At 42.3% G+C, this 20,645-nt stretch overlaps 2 protein-coding genes across 3 annotated transcripts in view; one reads left to right on the top strand and one right to left on the bottom strand.

The window, feature by feature from the left end:
* The first annotated feature begins 4,654 nt into the window (after window positions 1-4,654).
* LOC311012724 (SH3-containing GRB2-like protein 3-interacting protein 1) overlaps window positions 4,655-20,645 on the top strand; it is a 42,597-nt gene continuing 26,606 nt past the window's right edge. The window contains exons 1-2 of the mRNA XM_084008341.1: window positions 4,655-4,831; window positions 5,304-5,381. The gene's annotated coding sequence lies outside the window, so the exon portion shown is untranslated. The remainder of the gene's footprint in view (window positions 4,832-5,303; window positions 5,382-20,645) is intronic.
* Window positions 5,554-13,078, bottom strand: LOC311012715 (phosphatidylinositol 3-kinase regulatory subunit gamma-like). Of its 2 annotated transcripts, none has more exons than XM_084008330.1 (10): window positions 12,750-13,078; window positions 10,607-10,718; window positions 10,399-10,497; window positions 10,119-10,299; window positions 9,889-10,005; window positions 9,643-9,782; window positions 8,729-8,905; window positions 8,551-8,625; window positions 8,276-8,446; window positions 5,554-8,174 (listed from the first exon to the last, which is right to left on the bottom strand). In XM_084008330.1, exons 1-10 carry the CDS (start codon window positions 12,802-12,804, stop codon window positions 7,901-7,903), a joined length of 1,401 nt encoding a protein of 466 aa, XP_083864456.1. In that variant the 5' UTR covers window positions 12,805-13,078; the 3' UTR covers window positions 5,554-7,900. The 2 variants fall into 2 exon arrangements, with proteins under 2 accessions (XP_083864456.1, XP_083864455.1); XM_084008329.1 differs by having other exon boundaries at window positions 9,643-9,785; window positions 12,750-13,076.

Here is a 20,645-nt window from a genome sequence, read left to right as displayed (position 1 = left end):
CGTTCGGCAGTAAAATGTTCAACTGAAATAAAGCAACTCTACAGCTCGACCTGCCCGATGAGTGTACACTCACAGAGAATTACGCCCTGGTATAGAAAAAATATTTCAAAAATGTAGCTTGTTTTTAGCCATGACTTACCCATAAGTTTACTGATGAATGCAGGCAACTTCCGTCGCCCTGCACACTGTCAACACATCTTTCTTGATCGACTGCACGGGTCTTGCAGTTGAAGCTTCAGTTCAGTCATAACTAATCAATCCCCGATAATATTGCAGTTTTGTTTGTCTTTGTTTCGCTAGTGGGCCCTCGTTGTTCGTCTCTTGGGAGACAGAACTTTGACCTACAGGAAGGTATGGCTTATTTAGTTTTAGTTTTTATTATTTTTATGTAACTTTCGGTCACCCCCCCAAAAATGTCGCTGGGTTTTTTATACCCAACACCAGATGGCAGTGTCGCCTTTGAACAAGCAGCTAAACAAATGGAAGTCCTTGACAACATGCCACAGAAAACCTACCATGTAAATTATCATAATATTCTGAGCATGTCAGCCCCCCAGCAGAATGGTAATTTTAGACGTAGTCCGTCCTCCACTGTTGGCTGTAACCTCTTCCACTGGAGACTTGAACAGGCCTACGAGCCAGCCTACTATTTAGACAGTGGCAATGGGCAGTCCACTTGGTTTTAATCAGCAGCTTGACATCAAATTGGTTTAAATATTATGTTGGAAACCCGTTATTACATGCAGAACTCTAGCACTGCCCGGGCCCATTAGACCTCTCTGGTGCATTGAGTTGAGGTGAAAATGAAAAAAGCCTGCGGCAGTTATAGGAAGGAGACATGTAACTGTCACTTGACTTGTATTTCCTGATATTTGAATGTGCCACCCAGAATCTAACAGCAAGTGGTGTACTAGAGGTCATGTGGTATGACGTCGGGCCAATTAGAACTAAAAGGTAGATATGTGCCAACCGGGCCACCCTTTGTAACACACATACTTGATTTAGTTTCCCTCCTGTTGCCCAGTATTGTGACGTTTCCAGTGTGTCCTGTTTCCCTAAAGGGCATCTACCATGGCCATTATCTCGGCTGAACAATTAGCTTATTGGATCCAGGTTAAATGGACTCTAAGTAAGCCAATATAAGGCAAAGCTGACCATCTGAACCTTTTGAGCTTTGAAGACAAAACACAACACTCTCATTTTAATGTCCCCCCTCTGTGCAGCCAACTATCTTGGGAGGAAATGTTACTTGTCTGTCCTGAGAGACTACATTTTTATTATCTTATTGTGAAAAGAATAGTTTGTTAGCCCCCAGAAAACAGCATTTACAGTCCAAATTTGAGCGTTTTAGAGTATAGAGTAGAAAAAGTAGAGTAGAGTATATAAAAAAGATATATTCATTTTAATACTACTACGTTCTGTCATATTCAGTCTTCCCATTTTTCACAATTTAATTCAGCAATGGTCTTTCCTTCCGTAAACTTGAACCTAACCTTGCTTTGTTTTAATCGGTAATGGGATATCTTTTTAAAATTTAAAAACATGTAGACGTTAGTCAAACAGTCTTGACTTGGGAACATGTTCAACAGAGAACTCCAAAATATGAACGTTTGGAAGGAGAATTTTATCCTGTAATAAGATTAATTTGTATCCTCAATGTGTCTCATTGAAGTTTGACAACAGCCTCCTTTCAGTCAATGGATGATAGTAAGGGATATAAAACACGTTCTCAGTATTCAGTGTAATAATATGTCCATCAGAAGTTGGTTTAAATAACCGAGACATTTATTATTGCTTGTTTGACTGACTTCATTATAAAGGCAGAAAATGGCCTCTGATAAATCCTTTAAAATGAAAGAATTTCCATACACTATCCCTAGTGTTTAGGCTTTATGCGTTTCATTTGTAATACGAACGTGTTTCTTTTCCTTTGCCTTTTGTTCTTTATGCTGCCTGGGTTAGGTGTCTCTTGTAAAACAGGTTTTAAGAAGTAGGTGAGGTGCTAAAATGAATTTGAATGTTGTGATCGTTTGGTTCTGTTACAGTGTGTTATTATGCTTTTATTTTGTTAGGCATGGCTCTCGTCTCTCATTTTTTTCCCCCTTCTTCTGTAGGCAATGTTTTTACTTGTCATGAACATGATGATTATTTTCACCAATCATCATGTCTCTCCATTGTGGTGATGGGAGGAAAAGTGTTTGCCTTACTCCCAGAATCTCTCATGTAGCGGGAGCAAAAAGTAAATAGTATGAGGGTCATCCTATGGAAAGTGGTCACCATAATTACCATTCTGTTTTAAGTGCAGGGTATGTTTGACTTTTTCATCAGGCCTCTGTCTTCTGGCTAGACATTGCTCTCACCAGGAAAGAAAAACATTGTGAAACTGACAGCTGAATGGTTCTACTATTCAACGCTGTAGGAGGAGTTTTATACATAACTTAAGACTATAAACATACCTGTAGTATGATGATTTTATTTGATCTTGTCTTCATGTTTGTTCTTTTATTTTTTTTTTACTTTATTTTTAAGAAGTTCATGTTTGTTCTTATATTGGCAAGGCTTCTCTCTTCACCTGACAGGACTTGTAAACTGTGTTCCCTCTCTTTTTCTTTGCCGAGTTCACTCTGTGAGTGGAACTCTGGATCTTCTCTGCCGTCTGCATTTATTCAGCCCTCCGTGACATTGGTTTGCTGGTCATGAGGCTGCTGGTTCTTTTTTTAATCTATTTGAGAGCTGAACTCCCACAATGAGATTGTCCCGAGAGCTGGAGGGATGCTGAGGTCCTTCATTTATTACAGCTGAAATCATGAGTGAGGAACCCCCCCTAAAAAATAGAAGCACAACTGTTCAGCATTTATCCAAAAGCAAAGTTATTATTTTGGACTGGAGTCAATGTCCTGCTTTACCTGTTTCAAGGGGGTTGGATCACCTTCCATCCCTGCCTAAGCTTGTGTATGCAAATCTAATTTAGTTGTGGATCTGGATTGGCATTTCTCCTGAATGGGTCGTCAGCAAGGAGCATTATGTTATCCCCTTATAAGAATGGGCTCAGCGTCACCGGTCATCCGAGTGTGATCCGAGCCCCTTACTCCAATCCTTGTTACCAGAGGTCATCCAGATGGCCAATGGGAAACTAGTAAGTGATGCTGCAGTATATTGTTTTGACAAAACAGTGGCAAATACATCAAATCGTGAACTTTTGTATGGTAAAATTGTTTGATGCAATTTCACTTCTATTTTAATTAAAGGTTTAATTCATGTCATGATTGCACATAATTCTATTCTGAATCGATTTAGGATTAATCATCTAGTGTACACTTATTTTTGTTTATTTGTGTAAATTTGTTTTATTTGAGGACACAAATCAGTTTAGCAAGAGACCTTAAGTAGGATTGATTTTGGGCCACCAGGAGGACAGATGGCTTTAAAACTTCTTGGAGTTTATGTTATCCTAAATATTTTTGTTGAATATGTACGATATTTACTGCAACATTCAGGTTTTTCTCAATTTTGTTTAGCCACTACGATGGACACATATTTACTGTAAGCTTTGCTTTAAAAGGAGAGCCAACAAGTTGAAGGAGAAAGTGCCTGACGTGAAATATAAAAGCTTCTGTACAAACTTTCACAACATAATTTTCATTCTGAATCGTGTCTGATGATTTATTCCTCCAGGCCTGGAAACAATCTTCCGTCTTAAATGTCTCACATTTCCATGACCTCAACAACACAACAAGAGTGACTAACCTGTGAACCGACATGCTTAAATAAATACAGTAGAAACATTCATACACACAGAAACACAATATTCAAACAAACGGTTATATGTGTGGTGGTGGTGGGGCCTATTAGAGAGGTTTCAAAGAAAGTGTGGGGCTTCTAGGTTTAATGGTTCAGTCCGTAGCTTACATGCTGCTTGGCAGGCAACAGGATATCTTGCCTTCAGCCTATAAACCAGCTATAATGTGAGCTAGTAAAAAAAAAAAAAAAGAGGGGAAAAAAAAAAATCCCTCTTATCGATTCTGCCTCCAACATAGCAACTGGTCGCTGATTGGCCGACGCCCAGCACGTTCCCGGCTTCCCATTGGCTCACCGGGTCGCATGAAAACGGTGGAATCGGACGGAGACAGAGGGTAGGAGAGGCGCGATTGGCTGCGGCCAAACTGAAAGCGAAAACCTCTTTTCTGGGAGCCTGTGAGACAGTTGATGGTGTGTGTATTTTAGGCGTGACTCCAAAGGTAATTCGTCCTGCGCCCCCCCCCCCCCCCCCCCCCTCCCCTCCTCCATTTGAATTGAAAACTATGAAGCCAAAATGAGTTGAAAAGAGCGCGGTATGCGACTGAGGTGTACCGACAAGAAAAGAGAGAGGCCGGAAAATAGATAAGTACTGTGTGTATAAGCGAGAGAAAAAAAGACGTGGGGGCTGAGCTTTTACATAGATTGAAGTCAGATTCAGGGAGCTAAGGAAAATAGGACTGGCAGTGTAAGCTAAAGTGCTGTGAAAGCAAATAGCTTTGGGGTACAGCCAGGGGGGGGTGTTCAGGATGAAGGAAATGTAGCCGAGGCCTAACTTGACCTTTCCAGCCTTCATTTTCATACTATCCTGTACAGGAGTTTGAAAAAAAATGCACCCTTTTCCTGAACCTCCTGTCTCACTGCTCTGTACACTTTCCCTTGTCTTGCGGACACTCACGCAGCCCCGGGTGTGACTCAGCGGCGGTACAGTCTGTCCTTTCTGTTTATCTATCTGTCCGCCTCTCCCCTCTGCATCTGGTCCATCCGAGCAGAGCACGCACACTTGCCTGTCCACCAGCTCTCTGTGCTGACACAGGTAAGAGGGAGTAATCCGTGGCCTGGAACTGACATCCCCCCCCACACCCTAGTACATCCCTGCCCTCTCCACCTCATTAATCCCTACCAAACACAGACCTTATGTGATGGTTGAAAGAGGCCACCTGTTGCACTGGTCATAGTTGGACCAATGGTGGCGTCAGCCTCGTCGTCCTATCCTAAAGTTTACACAAGTGTTGTAGACGGTGCTGAAGTTAATACAATTCAAAACAAACTCGTGTGATTATCAGATAATTTTGGTGTTGACTGGGATCAAACGCATTCAGGATGGCTGGTACTAAACGTAAACAGCATTCCTTTCACAGGACGTTGGGTTTAACAATACAGTAAATTCCTGGTGAAGTAAGTTTGACGGATTGTTTTCTAGTGACTCAACAGCAGCCAGGGCGAGCGGGGAAAGGGCATATCCTGCTATTGTCTCATGGCTTCCTTTCTCCTCCATCTGTCCACAGTGTGCCCTCGCTGCCTCGTATCTCTGCTGACCCGAGGATAAGCTCATCGGGCGACTATGGCTCCACGAGAGGCAGACGGTAAATTTAAGAACGGCTAGTTATCTCATTTTGTCTGTTCTATGCTTTGTGTTTGATAATTCTACTCAGGGAAATGTACCTTACATGTAAAAAAAGTGACACTGTGCATTGCATGTAAAGTATCAGCGATTATACTGTGGAAAAAAAACAAAACAGCAATGGATTACGTAAATTGACAAAACCCTCATCAGTTTATTGTCTTTCAGCAAGAAAAAGGTCAGGAACTCACATTGCTTAGCTTCACCCGAGGAGTTTCCTCAATCCCCCAGTGGAGTTATATTTTTTATAAGAGGCTTAATCACCCTCCTTCCATAAACCAACCTCAGAAATACATTTTACAGTTTCTCTGTACAGAGTATCTATTGTCCTCAAACTTGAAAAATGTGCCAAGTTCAACATGGATTCCTTTCCTCTTAAGCTATGTAGGCTGCATGTCATGAAAAAACATTCATAGCTCGAGCAATGCCACAGTTCAAGTAATGGAGGCAGGATACTTCCGGACCTCTGGCAGTTCACACAAACATCGGAGGCCACATCATACCGACACCACCAAAGAGAGTGCATTTTTGTGGCAAATGTCAACCTCTCATAACAGCATTACCTTCACCACCATCATCATCATCATCGTCATCGTCATACACTGCAACAATAGAAATACTGTTGGATTGCACTTTCTTCAAGCTTTCATCTTGTGGCATGTTTATAGAAAAAATATATATAGAATACAAAAAGCTTATACTTCTTTGAGTAACAGAATATAACATACAGTACTTCAGATTATGTTTTGATCAGCACATCAGCAGGTGTACATAAATTGCCCTCCCCTTGCCCAAAAATGCAATTACCAGACTTAACAGGGATGTAGTTTTTGCTCACTATTAAGTGCTTTGGTCAATGGGTATAACATTGAGTATGCTCTTACAATGGTATTCTACAGGATGTTAATGCTACATAATTATCCACTGTATATGAATGTCTGTTAAGAAAAGGGGCAAATTGTCAAGATGCACCACAACTTTTCACATATTCACATGTGGCATTTACCCCAAAAAAATGGTTTGGTCCAACAAACCAGTATGACGGAAACAGCCTGTTTACAACACCATTTTCCCCCTCACAAAAGCACTAAGTAGTAGAAACGCATTTTCTCATTGCCGAGCACACAGTGGGACATTTTGAGCACAGAAAAACGTACTTTACAGGCTATGAACAAACTATTTTGTAGAGTGTCATGCAAATAATTATATCATTTGAGCCATACACTTGTTACAACGTTTCCTACTATCCACCTCAGTTTGACTAATTTCACCTCTCGGTGTGTGATTGGTCATTAATTCAATGTTTGTCTTATTCTCAACACGTCTGCTCTGCTCACTCTTGGGTTTGACTTTGGGCTCAACGTGACAAATGTTTGTGCCACAATGACATCCAATCAGAAAAGTGGAATAGGTCATTTCTGATTGGCTGTTGTGTCTGATTGTTTGTACTATCAGTTACTAGGGGAGTAGAGGAGCACTAGAAGAATGATAAGCAGCTCCACATAAGGACTGTACACTTTCAGGGACATATCTTGTTTAAGTTAGTCTATACTTTATTAGTTTGCAGCCCAGCTGTCTTCGTAGGTTTTTCTAACGCCATATATGCAGTAGCTCACTGAGCTAGTTGGCTTCCTTGGTGATTGCCAGCTACAAAGCCAATGCATTGTAAGTGTAGAGCCCTGAATTGACTCTAATGTATACATGGCTAGTTGATTTAATTGACTAATTACTATAAACAACCTTATTGCATTCTTATAAAAAATAAAATGTAGTTCCCTCTCGCCAACTAAACCATGCTACATGGCATATGTGAAAGAGGCGATCACTGCGTGCTTATGTGGATATCAGCATATACATTATTTGAAGACAAATATCTGCTTTTTCCCCCCTCTTTGTCAAATTAAAATGTTCTTAGCATGATAAATATTTTCTCTACTAAACATAATTTATGCGCTCGCAAAAGAACATTTTTTTTCTGTGCTCATAATGTGCAATCACACGCTTAGGAATGAGGCACAAATATAACTCCATAGTAACCAAATATATTTCTATAACTATTGGTCAAATTTTCAGAACGGAATACATTTTAACTAGAGTAATGGACGTCTCTAGCACCATCACCTCTGGTTGTAAAAATCTGAATTCAAACGAAGGTGCAGCACCTGATGTCAGTGAGCAATTTTCTGGTTGTCAACATCCCTACCGAAGAGGTGTCCATTAAACAAACGGCAATTATTGAAGTACAAAAAAAAAAAAAAAAAAAAAAAAAAAAAAAGCTTAAACAGTCTCTTTGAAAACAAAAAGGAAAAAAATAATAAAAGTTCAAGCTGACATTCAAGTTCCAGTCCCACTTCAATCTGTGAAATCCCATTCACAAAAACCGATGGAATTGCTGTAGTGCAAAACTTTACACAATGCACCTCGATGCAGTCATTCTCGCAGGATACAGTAAACATGTCCTTTTGTCTCTTTTCCGTTGGATTACATTTCTGGAGCGGCGGGCGGGAGCCCTGCTGTGTGTTTTGGAGTCTGTAAGAGTTTGTGTTCCTCTGCGTGTTGAGAAGGCGTGGCTGCAGCTTTGGCGTGTACTGGATGTGACAGCCGAACATCCAGCGCGTCATTGTGCTGCGCTAAGGAGTGCAGGCGATAGTGCAGGACAAGGTCTTTAAGTGAGCAGTGGGCGTCGTAGGGCTCAGCGAAGCCGTATCCGTGCGGTGTGCTGTAGATCATACAATGCTTCACTTCTTCATTCACGCTGTCAAAAATGATGGGAAAAAAAACAACAATTAGAACCACACAATTTACAATCATCTCGATCCCTTTTCAAGATAATGCTTTCCAAAGTGTTATACTCACACAACGGAGCAGGCATAGCATCCCTGTTTGCTGCTCTCACGGATCAGGAATGTTCCCGGGGCTTTACCTTGAAGCATCTCCTCGGCCTGCGTCCGACTCAGTTCACCAACAAACCAATTAAACTCTTCCTGATGTGGCAAATTCTTCTCGTCTCCCTTCAACACGTATGTGCTGGGGGGGAAAAAAAGTTGTATTTTAACATTCTGTTACAGTCTCTCTCTTTTATAAGTTGCATTCTTAAACATTGTTTCCAGAAAGAACTTGATGAAACTCACTCATCGAGGCTGTCGCTCAGTATCCCCAGCCAGTCATTTATGCGTTTCTGCCTTACGCCTTTGTGATTAAGCCAGCTGCAAGGAGAGGTGTTTCATTTGAATATAGAATACCTGACAGAGCAGCTACAAAAAATGTTTTCCACGGAAGCCACAAACAACATTCTGACAAGGCACTTACTTGAGGTACAGGTCTCTGATGTTGCGTAGCTGGATGAGGTCAGGCCGCAAGCTGTTAATCTTCCTGTCCGTCTCTCGGTAGTCCTCCACCTGCGTCTTCAAGTCTTCCTCCAGATGGATTTTGCTGTCGTAGATCTCTCCAAGACGACACTTCAGCTTCTCATAATTTATCAGAAAGCTAGGAAGGGAAAGTAAAGGTCACAGGTCTGAATACAGTACAGGAGCATTGTTCTACATGTAGGGCCCTATGATTTCTGCAATGCGGAAAACACAGACGGAATCGCAGAATCTAACAATAAAAATGGAATCAAATGGAAAACGTGAAATTCCGTGGAATTTGTCAAAATTAAAAATCTGTTTTCTCTAACATTATAAGTGTTAAAAGTTATAAGTGTTAAAAAAAACACGGACTGAGACACGCACGCTGATGATCGTCATGTTGACGACGTTTATTCTAACTTTTCAATGACTCGACCCGCAAGAATCCGTGTGATGAGCAGCTACAAACAGAATCAGAAACGTTCAGAAATGAACTGATTCACAACTGAAAGTAAAACTTAAATAGCGGTGAGTGGATCGACAGATACGCTGACTTTAGACACGGTGAATGTCGAGGGGGGGGATTTTATAAGTGGGTGGTGTATTGTGACTCCTCCATAAATGATTGCACATACACTTTCATATTTATGCACGTGTATGGTCTCTGAATGACAAGGAATTAAAATTAGAACTACTAGAATGTTCCGTAAAATTCTTAATTTTGATTAACCAACCACATGATTAGAACTTAAAAATGTAGAGAAATGAAAACACAGAATTTAGACACGGAAATTAAAATGGATTCACAGGGCCCTATACATGCAGCCAAATTGAACGACAGATAGACACTCTTTGGGCCGTGGTGTAATGAAGTACCTCTCCAGATCTTTGTCAGCTCCTTCGGACTGATTGTTCATTTCAAACTTCTCTCCGTAACGCTCCTGCTCGCGACACTGCTCCTCGAAGATCAGCATCGTTTCGTTAAAGGCCTCAATTGCGGTTCGCTTCATCTGGATCTCCTGTGTCACACAAAACATCCACTAAGAAGAGACTCGGGAGACTGATGCATGTACATGTCTTAGCACAGACCACCAGAAATAATTTAATACACTTGTCTTTTACCAGCGAGGTCTTTGTGAAAGCTTCATAAAGACGATCAAACTCCTTCGACCTCTCTTGATACTGACAGTGAACCTCCTTGAGCTTTCTTCCAGCAACATCGACATTGTCTTCTTTCACCTGAAAGTCAAAACCAACACTTAAATATGCACAATCTTCTGTATTTAACAAAAAAATAATAATTCTATCATCACGACTTTTGACTTAAACATCAAATAATGCTGTTCACTAACCTGCTGGAAGCGGGACACGGGGTTGGTGAGCATTAGGTCCAGTGTGGCGTTGTACTCCACCAACGGGTGATGCTGATAGTGCCAAATAAGCTCCACTACTGAAGTGAACGTGAGGGGATCCGAGAAGCCGTACTTCCCATCACGGTGGTAAATCTTGATCAACTTGTTGTGCCCGTCTTTCCTGAAAAAAAAGTGAAAACCGCGAAACACAAAATGAGATCACCGTCGATGATATTTGCGACAGTGATATGATAAGACTCTCCTTTTGTCTTCTGCTTACCGTAACGTCAGCGTAAAGTCTCCTTGCAGCTTTGTGGATGCGTCACGCACCAGAAAGGAGCCGTCAGGTGTGTCTCTGAGCTTCTCGTTCACCTCATCCCTGAGGAAAAATCAGTTAACAGTTAACGGATGCAACATACCGATGCGTTGAAGCAGTCTAACAACATATAGTGTTTGCAAAAACGATGGCGTGTTTAACGTGAACATACCTGGTTATGTCCCCCCAATACCATTCAGCGTCCTGCAGTGTATGCGTAGGTGGCGAAAGGCAGTTGTTGTTCATGGTGGAGGACACTGGCTTTGTTGACCTGGGAGGGAGAGCTACAAGCAAAAAGAGAAAGACATATAAGGAGAAACCTCTATCAGAGATCGCATAGCATTGATCTGTTGTGAGATCAAGTGAAATACTGTAAATGCGACTCCTTCAATATTATGACTATCGCAATCCAGGACGTGTGGGTGTGTTAATGCATTGTTCTTAATGTATAGCACCCCCTCGACCCCCGACACCAACACACACTCTGTCACACCCTTGCTTGATGGAGCCTGTCAAGATCTGAGGACAAGCCCGGGCATGTTTCCAAGACATATCATTTGCCAAATCATTGCTAAGTGCGGTCAGCACTGAAAAAAAAAGGAAATGTGGCAGTTAGTCCTCATTTCTGAGCCCTATCAGTCCACAAATATGAAAAACATTTTCTGTCATTATTCCTGAAATTCTTACATGTAGCGATCATTTGCCTGCAACTCTTGCAAAAACAAAATAAGGAGAAAGAGTTTCCTGCAACTCTTGCAAAGTACAGATTAAAGTCCTACTTCTAAAACTTTGCAGCGGCCTCTGGCACTGTCCTGAAGTACTTGAAAGGCATTGAATCAACCATTAATTATATTTTGAGTCTCTTGGACCACCCCTCCCAGTTTATAATGATCGCTCGCTTGCAGATCCTATTCAAGTTTCCATCAACCTTTAAAAAGGAATAAAATCTGTGAGCCTGGCTGAAAAACTAAGCGTTTTCCTAAAAAATTAAAAAAGGAGGGCAAACCGCATCAAGAGGAGGTGAAGGGCGATATATTTCACTGCAGGACAAAAGTGCCTTTCATGAGGCAGTTAGGGAGAAAACAAGAGCACCCTCAGAGAGGAGAAAATGTGGGTTTCTCCCACCATCCGCTCTCCTCTTTTTCTGACCTTAAAATAAACAAAAGGCAGGTGCAGCAGCACAGTGGCAGGCACAAAAACGCAAAGCTGCGGCTCCTGAACTCAGCAAAATTAAATCTGCACACCTTCCCCTTTCCTTCTCCTGCCAAGAAACTCTTCTGGCTTCCAAAACTCACAGCACATACCAGTACAGACAAGAGCCACGTAATTTAACTGTGGAATAATAATAATAAAAAAAGTCACAGCCTGGTTTCTCCACTGTGTACAACCCAGAAAAACATATACAAGTGGATTGTCAGTGAAACATCCCTCCAGCATAGAGCACATAAGAACAATACAGGGTGTTTTTCTCATGTCAGTAGTACTCACTTGAAGTTCACACTCCATTGTATCATATCAACTGCAGTTATTAATAATAGTCTCAAAATTCTAATGAACATGGGGTTGACATGATGGTGCAATTGTACTTTAGTCGAGGGCAAATTCAATTAGCTAGGCGGTTCTTTAGAATGAGTCATAACAGGAGAGCAATGCAAGTGTTATACGCTGTTGAGGAGACGTAATAACGCCGAGGTCAAGTGACAAGTGTAAATAATAAAAAAAGAAAATAAGTGTTGGTTAGTTTGCCCGGAGTCGAGTCATGAGACGAGCTGTCTGATCTGCTCGCCTCTAGCCTACTTTCAGAGCTAGCACACAAATTAACCACGGCTGGCTGCAGAGGAGAACAAAGCGCTCGTTTCATGCGGCGCTTATTAACGCAACCCTCGACTGCGTTTTCCGTTCAAATGCAACCTTATGCACCGTCCACACGCATATCCCATGTGTTTTTTTTTATAGTTCACGAAGAGATGTTAAAACCGCCGTGCATTTTTGTGTCCCCAAGTTCGCCGTATGCGCCGGGACAAAAGAAAAGCCACTGCGCCTGGTCCACCGAAAAAGGTATTACGTAATTGGCAAGTGAATTGCGCTATGCATGCCTGGGCAATGCCACTGGGGGAGCTCGGCACCAGAGGACCTGGACCATTATAACGTTTTTACTAACACCTGCACGGCGTTTGTCAGACGTCAGCTTCGTCACAGACATTGCGATAAAGAGGATGACAGCACGAGGAGAAAGCACAAAAAACAAAACAAAGAATAAAACATTTTCTGACCCCCCGCAGATCAGACAATGGCTGCCTTTAACCCTAACTTACCTGGTGGCGCTTGATCCATTTCGATGTAGAATAAACCTTCGGGAGGATAAACCATTCCTGATTCAAAAGAGTAGTCCAGGTTGCTGTTGTTGTCTTGGATCGTTTAAAAAAAAACAAAAAAAAACCCCAGCAAAAAGTATCTTTTGCTGCAAACTGAGACTACTTCAATGCAGTCGCAGACGCCACGTCCTACATAGATTAGGACAAAAATAAAACTCCTTCGATTCCGAGTCCATGAAACACGCCAAAGTCCAACCGTGTATTCTCAACATGTCCTGTGGAACTGGGGGGGTTATTTCAGACGGATAGATTGTCAGCCCTTTGCCTTCTCGCTGTGCGGCGGAGCTCTACTTTACTTCATCTCGGAAGTGGAGCGACTTTAAAGGGCTGTTCGTAACATCATCTTGGCGCGGTCCAACCCGCTTCCCCAGCGGGGGATTTTTTTTCCTCTCGCAGGATTCGCTGCACCGCAAAATAAACCGAGTTAAGTTCACATTTCATAAGTAAATAACAATATAAGGACATGTAAGTGTCATCCGCTAAAGATAATTGTGTTAGGCGATTTCCACTGGTAGTTACTCAGTGCGTGTCACGTTAGTAACCCCCAAAGATGTAATGGAACATTCCAGACCGTTTCATTCAGCTCTCCTCAAGCTGCACTGTAACAGCTGAAAAATTCCTTGCAGGGCATGAATGGAAAAAAAAGAAAACAGTCTTTTAGCTCGAATACTTTAACGAGAACACAATCTAACGCACACCTCGTATGTTTTATTACCATAAACATGTCGGAATTGAAGCATTTTCTGCACACTTTAGCGTTGCCCCGATTTACTGCTGAGTGAATAGGTTGCAATACAATGACATCATCATGCAATAGGTTTTTTATGATAATAAAAGCGTCTTCAGCTGTTCGGCATCCAGAGAGAAGCGGGCTCAAAGCCTTTTGTCTGCGAGATGACAGAGTGTGAAGAAGTGTGTGTTATATTCTTGTTGAGCTTGTCAAACACGTTGAGCAGCAAAAAAAATGGAACGTAATTATTGCTGCTCTGATCGTTCAGTGGAAGACACGGTAGGTAGGAGCAGGTGTGTTAACACCGGTGACTCGAAAAATCAATGTAAGCGTGGAAAGAATGTATTATTTTATGATGGGACATTCTCAAAAAAGAGCATCAAGATTACTATCTCTTTATGCATGTTAGATGAATACACGCATTGTTGTTCCTTCATGACACAGAATGACATTGTGCTATAAATTTAAACAACCGAGGCCTCTTCCACCAGCTGACGTTAGTGGCTGCAGGGAGAGTGAAAAAAAGGCCTGCATGGTCAGAGGTCTGTCTCTGTTGGTGTCCAGGCGTTTATGGCCGGTCCCCTTTTGACCCGAGGACAGAGAGTCAGGGAGGTAATTGCCTCCAGCATTCCTTTTTCCCATCAGTAAGGCGATTCTTTCCTGTATCCAGTCAGTCGCCATGAACATCCTAAACTAACTGCCATGATGGAGCATATTATGTCAAGACAGAAACACACTCAACAGGTATTTCCAACAAATAGATTCCATTAACCCTAATATACTGTATATCGTTTTCATGTGGAATTTGAATGCTGTTTAACATAGTCGCAGAATATTGGTTTCTTTGTTGGCATTATATCCACTGTTTGACATTGAGTATGTAATTGTGTGGGTGTGTGCACACAGGTTGGGTGAATGTGTATTGCCGCTGCGGTGAGGAGTCAGCCTTAGCGCACGGGACGCCCGCTCGACCAGTTGAGTTACCAGGGCACCGATGTATGAGTGTGCTTGTGTGCTTTCCATGCGTACCTACTTAAAGAAGCCGCGAAGGCCTGTCACAGCATGTCACTTAGCTGTACCTGCTCCTCTGGTGTCAGAAGAGCACAGAATCTGTCCCTTTAACCTTCCGTGGTCTGAACTCTGTGTCACCTGTAGGCTCCCTGGGGCCTTGTGTTTTGAAATATGTTGGATTCATATTAGAAAATTCTGAAATATTGGAGGTGTGCCGTGTATTTGTGCGCATGCCCCCATTTGTGTTGTGTGCGTGTGGTGACCAGGGTGAGGGAGGGCTGACTTGCGGGATAAACCTTGAGGCTTTGCACCCCAGATCCAGGCAGTCCTGATGGGATCAGTGAAGGCTAATCGTAAGATTAACGGGATAGGCTGATACTGCAAGCCTGCCAGCTGCCTGCTAGCTAATGTGACTCATCTTGATATCCACTACTGCAATATGCCACTGGACTGTGGGAGTGCTGGGAAATGCTGCATGAGTTTTAAATTAATAGACAGATGTTCCCCTGTGCTAAGTGTAGATAACAGTTTAACTCTAATTCTGTTGGATTTACATTTTTTGACACTTATCTGACAAGTAAGCGCAACGACTACAGAGGAAAGGTTAGGTGGAACATATTTTGAAGTTTTAGAAACATTATAGTTTGGTCAGTTTGTTTAGGAGTATGAAATAAATGTGTTTTTTTTGTGTCCTTGAGGTTATTATGTCAGTGTGGTTCAGCATGTTGTGCATGAACTCTGGTGAAATTATGGATAGAGCTCTAATCCCCATGTTTAAGAGTGTTAAATGTGTACATGATAGGCCACCCGCTATCATTCATTTGGCCACACTAAGTCACAACAAACAGTATTAAAGTGGTAAATCAGTGGCATAATCTCCTTGCTTTTTAGATTAATCCTTGTTTAGACTCTGTTGACTAACCGTGTCAAGGAATATCACTCATCAATTGTTTTGATATTTCCTGTGCAGTGCAACATAGGACACATCTTTATCAGGATTGATTTTTGTTTGTTGTTGGAAAAAGAAAAAGACTCAGAGACACAACACAGAGAAACCATGTGAGGAATTAGTTCACTTCACCAATGTTGGTATCTGTGTCATGGTCTTGCATTGTAGCCCTGATTGAATTGTGCATCTCTCAAGTCTTCTGTACGGTAGTGTGCTGCTATTCACGGCCATTGAAGGGATGCATAATGGTTTTGGCAGGGCGTTCGACATTCACCATGGAGAGACTGTGGGGTTTCCCTGATCGGCAGCCAGAACCAGCACACAAAGCATGCAGTAGTCCTGCCAGAGGCAACTCAACTGTGGGCAGAGTGTAGGGCGGCTATGGTCTGGCCCCCAGGACCCTGCCATTGTGGAAATGTAAGTGGGGACAGTGTCTGAACGGCTTGAGTTGGAACAGAAAACTTTGGATGACCAAAACTATGAGCTTCAAATAGCTGGGCCCTGGGAAACATAGCTTGTTCTTTTAAGGAGGTCAAAGAGAAGCCAAAAAGAGGAAAAAAAACAGAAAACCAATGTTTGGTGGATGTCAAATTGGAGGCTACTGTTACTATAGACATCAGCAAAACTGACATACCATTTTTTCCAAATGCCTCCTGTGTCTGTTTGCTCCTCTGTCTGTCAAGTCCTGCCCTTTTCCCTCTCCGCGTCTGTCCTCTAGTACCCGGTGGTCATACCCACCACTCATCATCTGTTACTCCATTCTGCCAGAGCCTAATCTTACTAACAGAGGTGACAACTGAGGTACTCGTGGCACGCCACCACATAACGTTTACCAGCTGAGTGTCTGAGTTATGCTTAGGATGATGATCCTGTGGTAAAGGCCCGACTAGGAAAAGTGTAGGTGGAATGTATCCATGCGATGCTGCCAGTTTTTCCATCCTTCTGTCATTAGGTATGACTCAAAGTAGTTTATAGGATTATTTTCATAGACAAGTAATCTATTAATTTATTCTATTCATTATTTTGTTTTAAATATTGTTTTAGCATTGCTTGTTTTGCCTGACCAACGTGTATTCAAATTGTGATTAACAAGCTTTGTTTATTTATTTGATGAAAGACGTGTAATTAATTGTTCAAAAACTCAAACTGAACTCTTTTTTTGATTCAGCCCACCTGCAGATTGACATCATCAGAACTTTTGCGATGCTAACTTTGAGTCTCTACAGAGAGGATGGTGTGTGTCAGTGAGCAAAGGATTCATGGCTGGAAGCTCAGTGAAGTTAAGCTAGTAACCTAACTCCTCTCACTCGCTCTCACACACACACACACACAGACAGAAATGCACACACACACAATCCCAGGCTTTCATGCAAAGCAAAATTGAGAAGCCATGGACTTTTCAAGCTCCTCGGCAGTTGCCCCCTTTATATAAAAGGACACTACTCTCCTCGGCTACACAGCCATCACATCAGCACTATAACTCTATTAGGCACAGCTCCAGGACACACTAAGCAACCCATAGCCCACAATGGCATCATTGTCAGTGGGGATTGCAGCCATTGTCGTCCATGCTACAGGATTTATTCTCCTCCTCCCATATTGTGACCTTCACCTCTGAACTCTGGCTGCGATCTCAAATGCTCTGGGACTGAGAGCTTGTGAGGCTTTATGCCTTCCAGGTCTTAAATGTTCCCTTACAATGACCCAAGACTGCTAAGTGGCTTCTCTCCACCGCGCCAGAGTTGGGATGATTCAGGTTAGTGTCAGCAAGTAGAGAGAGAGAGGGGGGGGTGGGTTGCAGTGTGGAGTTGTGGTTGGGCTGATTGACCCTTGGAAAAGGTCAGTTAGAAGGCATGAGAGGAGAGGAGCTGCCTAAATGCCTCTTTTCTCTCCTTTTCTCCCCCTGGTCAGGGCAGACACTCCGTATGGTTATTTATGAGCACGTGGGAGAGCGAGAGGGTCTGCAGTGTAACCCACCAGTCCTCTTTGTTGCGAAGGCTCGGCCGGGCCGAGATCATCGGTTTGGTTCTGTCATGTATATATACACGCTCACGCAAGCGCTCGCACACCATTCAGTACCCCTCCCAAAGCTGCAAGGACAGCCGGGAGGACTCTGTTGCGAGGCAGATTGTGGAAAATTAGGTGTGCTTCACACAATAGCTGTCAGCAGTTTGATAGATGCCCCTCCGACATCTAAACTTCCAGAAACTGGAGGCCATTAACACGATTCTGAACTAAAGATGACCAATATGTTAGTATAATGTCCTCATTGTGACATAAGTCAAGATGCTGGAAGAACTACGATATGGGTGTTTTCTGCTGTGTGACAGTTAAAGTATGTATGTAAATCAATTTAATGTGACTGTTCTAATGACATCCACATAGCTGATAATTAAAATGCATTATTTGAAAAAAAAAACATTTATAAACAAACCTAAAATATTGCAGTCAAACTATGACTGTGCTCGAGTGTGACCGTATTGTCCTGCTCTGTTCATGCCTGAAGCCTAGTTGAACCATTTCTTACAGTGATCACATGATGTGCGAGATTATCATGAGTCACATATTCCTCATGAGTGTGATATTGTCGAGAATAAATTAGCTGTGCCTTCCTAGAATTGCATAAAGTTACCCTTCACAGCAACACAGTGCTCGTCCAGAGTAACATACACCATTTTTTTTTTTCTCTCCTGACAAAGTTAAATAAAGCTTGAATTTCACGCTGAAGTCAAATGGTCATGATGTCATGGTTTGAGGACAGAATGACTCGGTTTGTCTGTTGACTGAGAAGGCCTATTCTTGCATGTTTGGGTGGGAGCGTAGCATATAATTGCAGAGCGGGATAGCATGAGGGGATGGGGGAGGGAGAGCGTTAGCACGCAACATGAGTTTTGGCCCACAGTTGCTGGTACGGGTGCCAAACTTGTCCAGAGGGCTGCTGTGTATATCTGTGCGCGAGGCTAGTTTCTGCTCTGCCGAGAGGCTTGCACTGTTCCAAGACACATCTTTCATTTGCACACGCTGAATAGTTTAGGGGAGCCCAAGGCAGTTTGGACTGGGGACGGATCTGGCTTTTTGGACTTTTTTAGGGGATGTTGGTTGGTTGCCTGGCTGTGTGTGTGTGTGTGTGTGTGTGTGTGTGTGTTTGTGTGAACACGACACAAAAAGTCTGGATCTTTTCTGGATGTGCAAAATTCCTCAGAGTCCCTTTTCAGCTAGAACCATCGCATTGTTTACTTGTCAAGTTAGTTGTTAGGGAGCAACCAAACCGCTGTACACGTGTTGCAGCCATTTGAGGATTACACTGATCCAAAAATCTGACAGTAAAAGAAGAGAATGGAAAGCTTTGTCGGCCTTTTCATATCCTCTCAGTGGGAGGTAGAAAGGCAAGACCTCCAGACCTGGGCTTGCAGTGGTGGGTGTTAAAAAGGAGGGGGTGGGGGGTTCTCAACTGCCAACCAGATGGACAGCCAAGCCCTGCGTATTTAGGGAGATCATATGGGATAACCTCGCAAAGACAGATTGACATTTTGCTGACAAACCAAACCACTCGGGTCCGCACGCAAGTCGCCCCCTTCCCACATTGCCCACACACATGCATGTGCGCGCTCATGTATAGGCATACAAACACTTTGAGTGGTATTTGCTTACATTGGTCTTAAGGAAGTTATTTCAGCATGCGTTAAGCACTCTGCGAGGAGCCATAACAATACGAGGATAGGACAAAAGAATCTAGGATTACACAACTCCTGCACAAACAATGGCGGCGTCGGTGACCTGTGTAAATGAGACAACCTTGAGCCATGAGGGGATCAAGTAAACTAATTTTCTGCGTCATGCATTGGGATTTACCTTGGTGCTTTAAAGCCATAGATTGGGATGTATGTCCCGGAAGGATAAGAATGTCGTCACCTGTAACTTAGCCTTTTGTCTTCCTTTTTCCGTGGTAATAGCATTAACAGCCCGTCGGAAAAGGTCAAATATCGTATAGCAGCAGCAAAGCAAGCGTTTTTCAGTCTGTGAATTTGTTATGTTGAATTTATATTAGCATATAGATGATTTGGACCATATCAGATTCCAGTATGTGACCCTTTTTTTTGTCTCCTCCGGTCTAGTCAAAATAGTTCACTCAGTTAAGGAAAGGTATCACGGGAACAAAACATTCTCTGACATTAAAGGACAGAATTAATCTGATTGGAATTATCAAGAGTCACTCTGCTCCGTTCCCCCAAATCTTTAATGACAACAATCTGAATGCAAGATTTATGGCACATAAACTGCTTCGCACACGCACCACTAATTTACATTATTAATACAACTCGTACCAATGCTTTGAATTACAAAATACTGATAACAACTGCTGTCATAACATTTAACGCAAATTACTATCATCTTTTTTTTTTCACTTCACTTGCCGTTTGAGCACACAGTCAATCTCTGGGTGAGAGATTCTGCGAGTGACAACTGTGCTGTAAAACTGCTGACTGCAGTGCATAGGTTGAAATTGTCATGGCGACCCAATAAAATTATGCCGGAGACTGCTTTGTTTTTTCCCCCCCTGCGGAATAATAGTCAAATTTGAATTAGTTTTATTTTCTTGACCATAGTTCTACAATGTCATTAAAATAAGTCTGAACGTAAGGAGAAAATAGCATTGTTAATACTTTACTACACTAATATTATCTCACTAAATCACTACAAAACCTGATGTAATATAATGAAAAAAACACCAACCATCCCAGACAGATCATTAAAAAGAAGAACAATATATGAATTCTAATATGGTATAAGATATATAGGATGTAATTGTCATAGTGAGGACCATAGACAAATTAAGAGAGGTATCTCTCTTTTATTGGAGTCTGGCACAATTTAATGAAGAAAGTTGTACCAAACGTAATTAGAGGAAGTCGGGTAAGAAACTCCAATTTTCTCACCCTTTCCAACAGCCTGCTTTGAGTTTTTATGTCCCACCACAATGGTCTGCGGCACATATGTGGGACACCAGAATGTTGTGGTGACATCCTTGTGTGTGTCTGTGTAGACTCGGTGACGTGAGCACAACATGTTTCCCCCCGTCGAGTGGACGATCAGACTGGATCTTGATTGTGGTTATTAAAGGGATCGAATGCACCTTGGTCTTGTT

The sequence above is a fragment of the Eutrigla gurnardus genome (assembly GCF_963514095.1).
Source record: "Eutrigla gurnardus genome assembly, chromosome: 4".
Lineage (NCBI taxonomy): Eukaryota > Metazoa > Chordata > Actinopteri > Perciformes > Triglidae > Eutrigla > Eutrigla gurnardus.
Note: the sequence above shows the minus strand (reverse complement) of the source record. Positions and strands in the feature narration are given on the sequence as shown.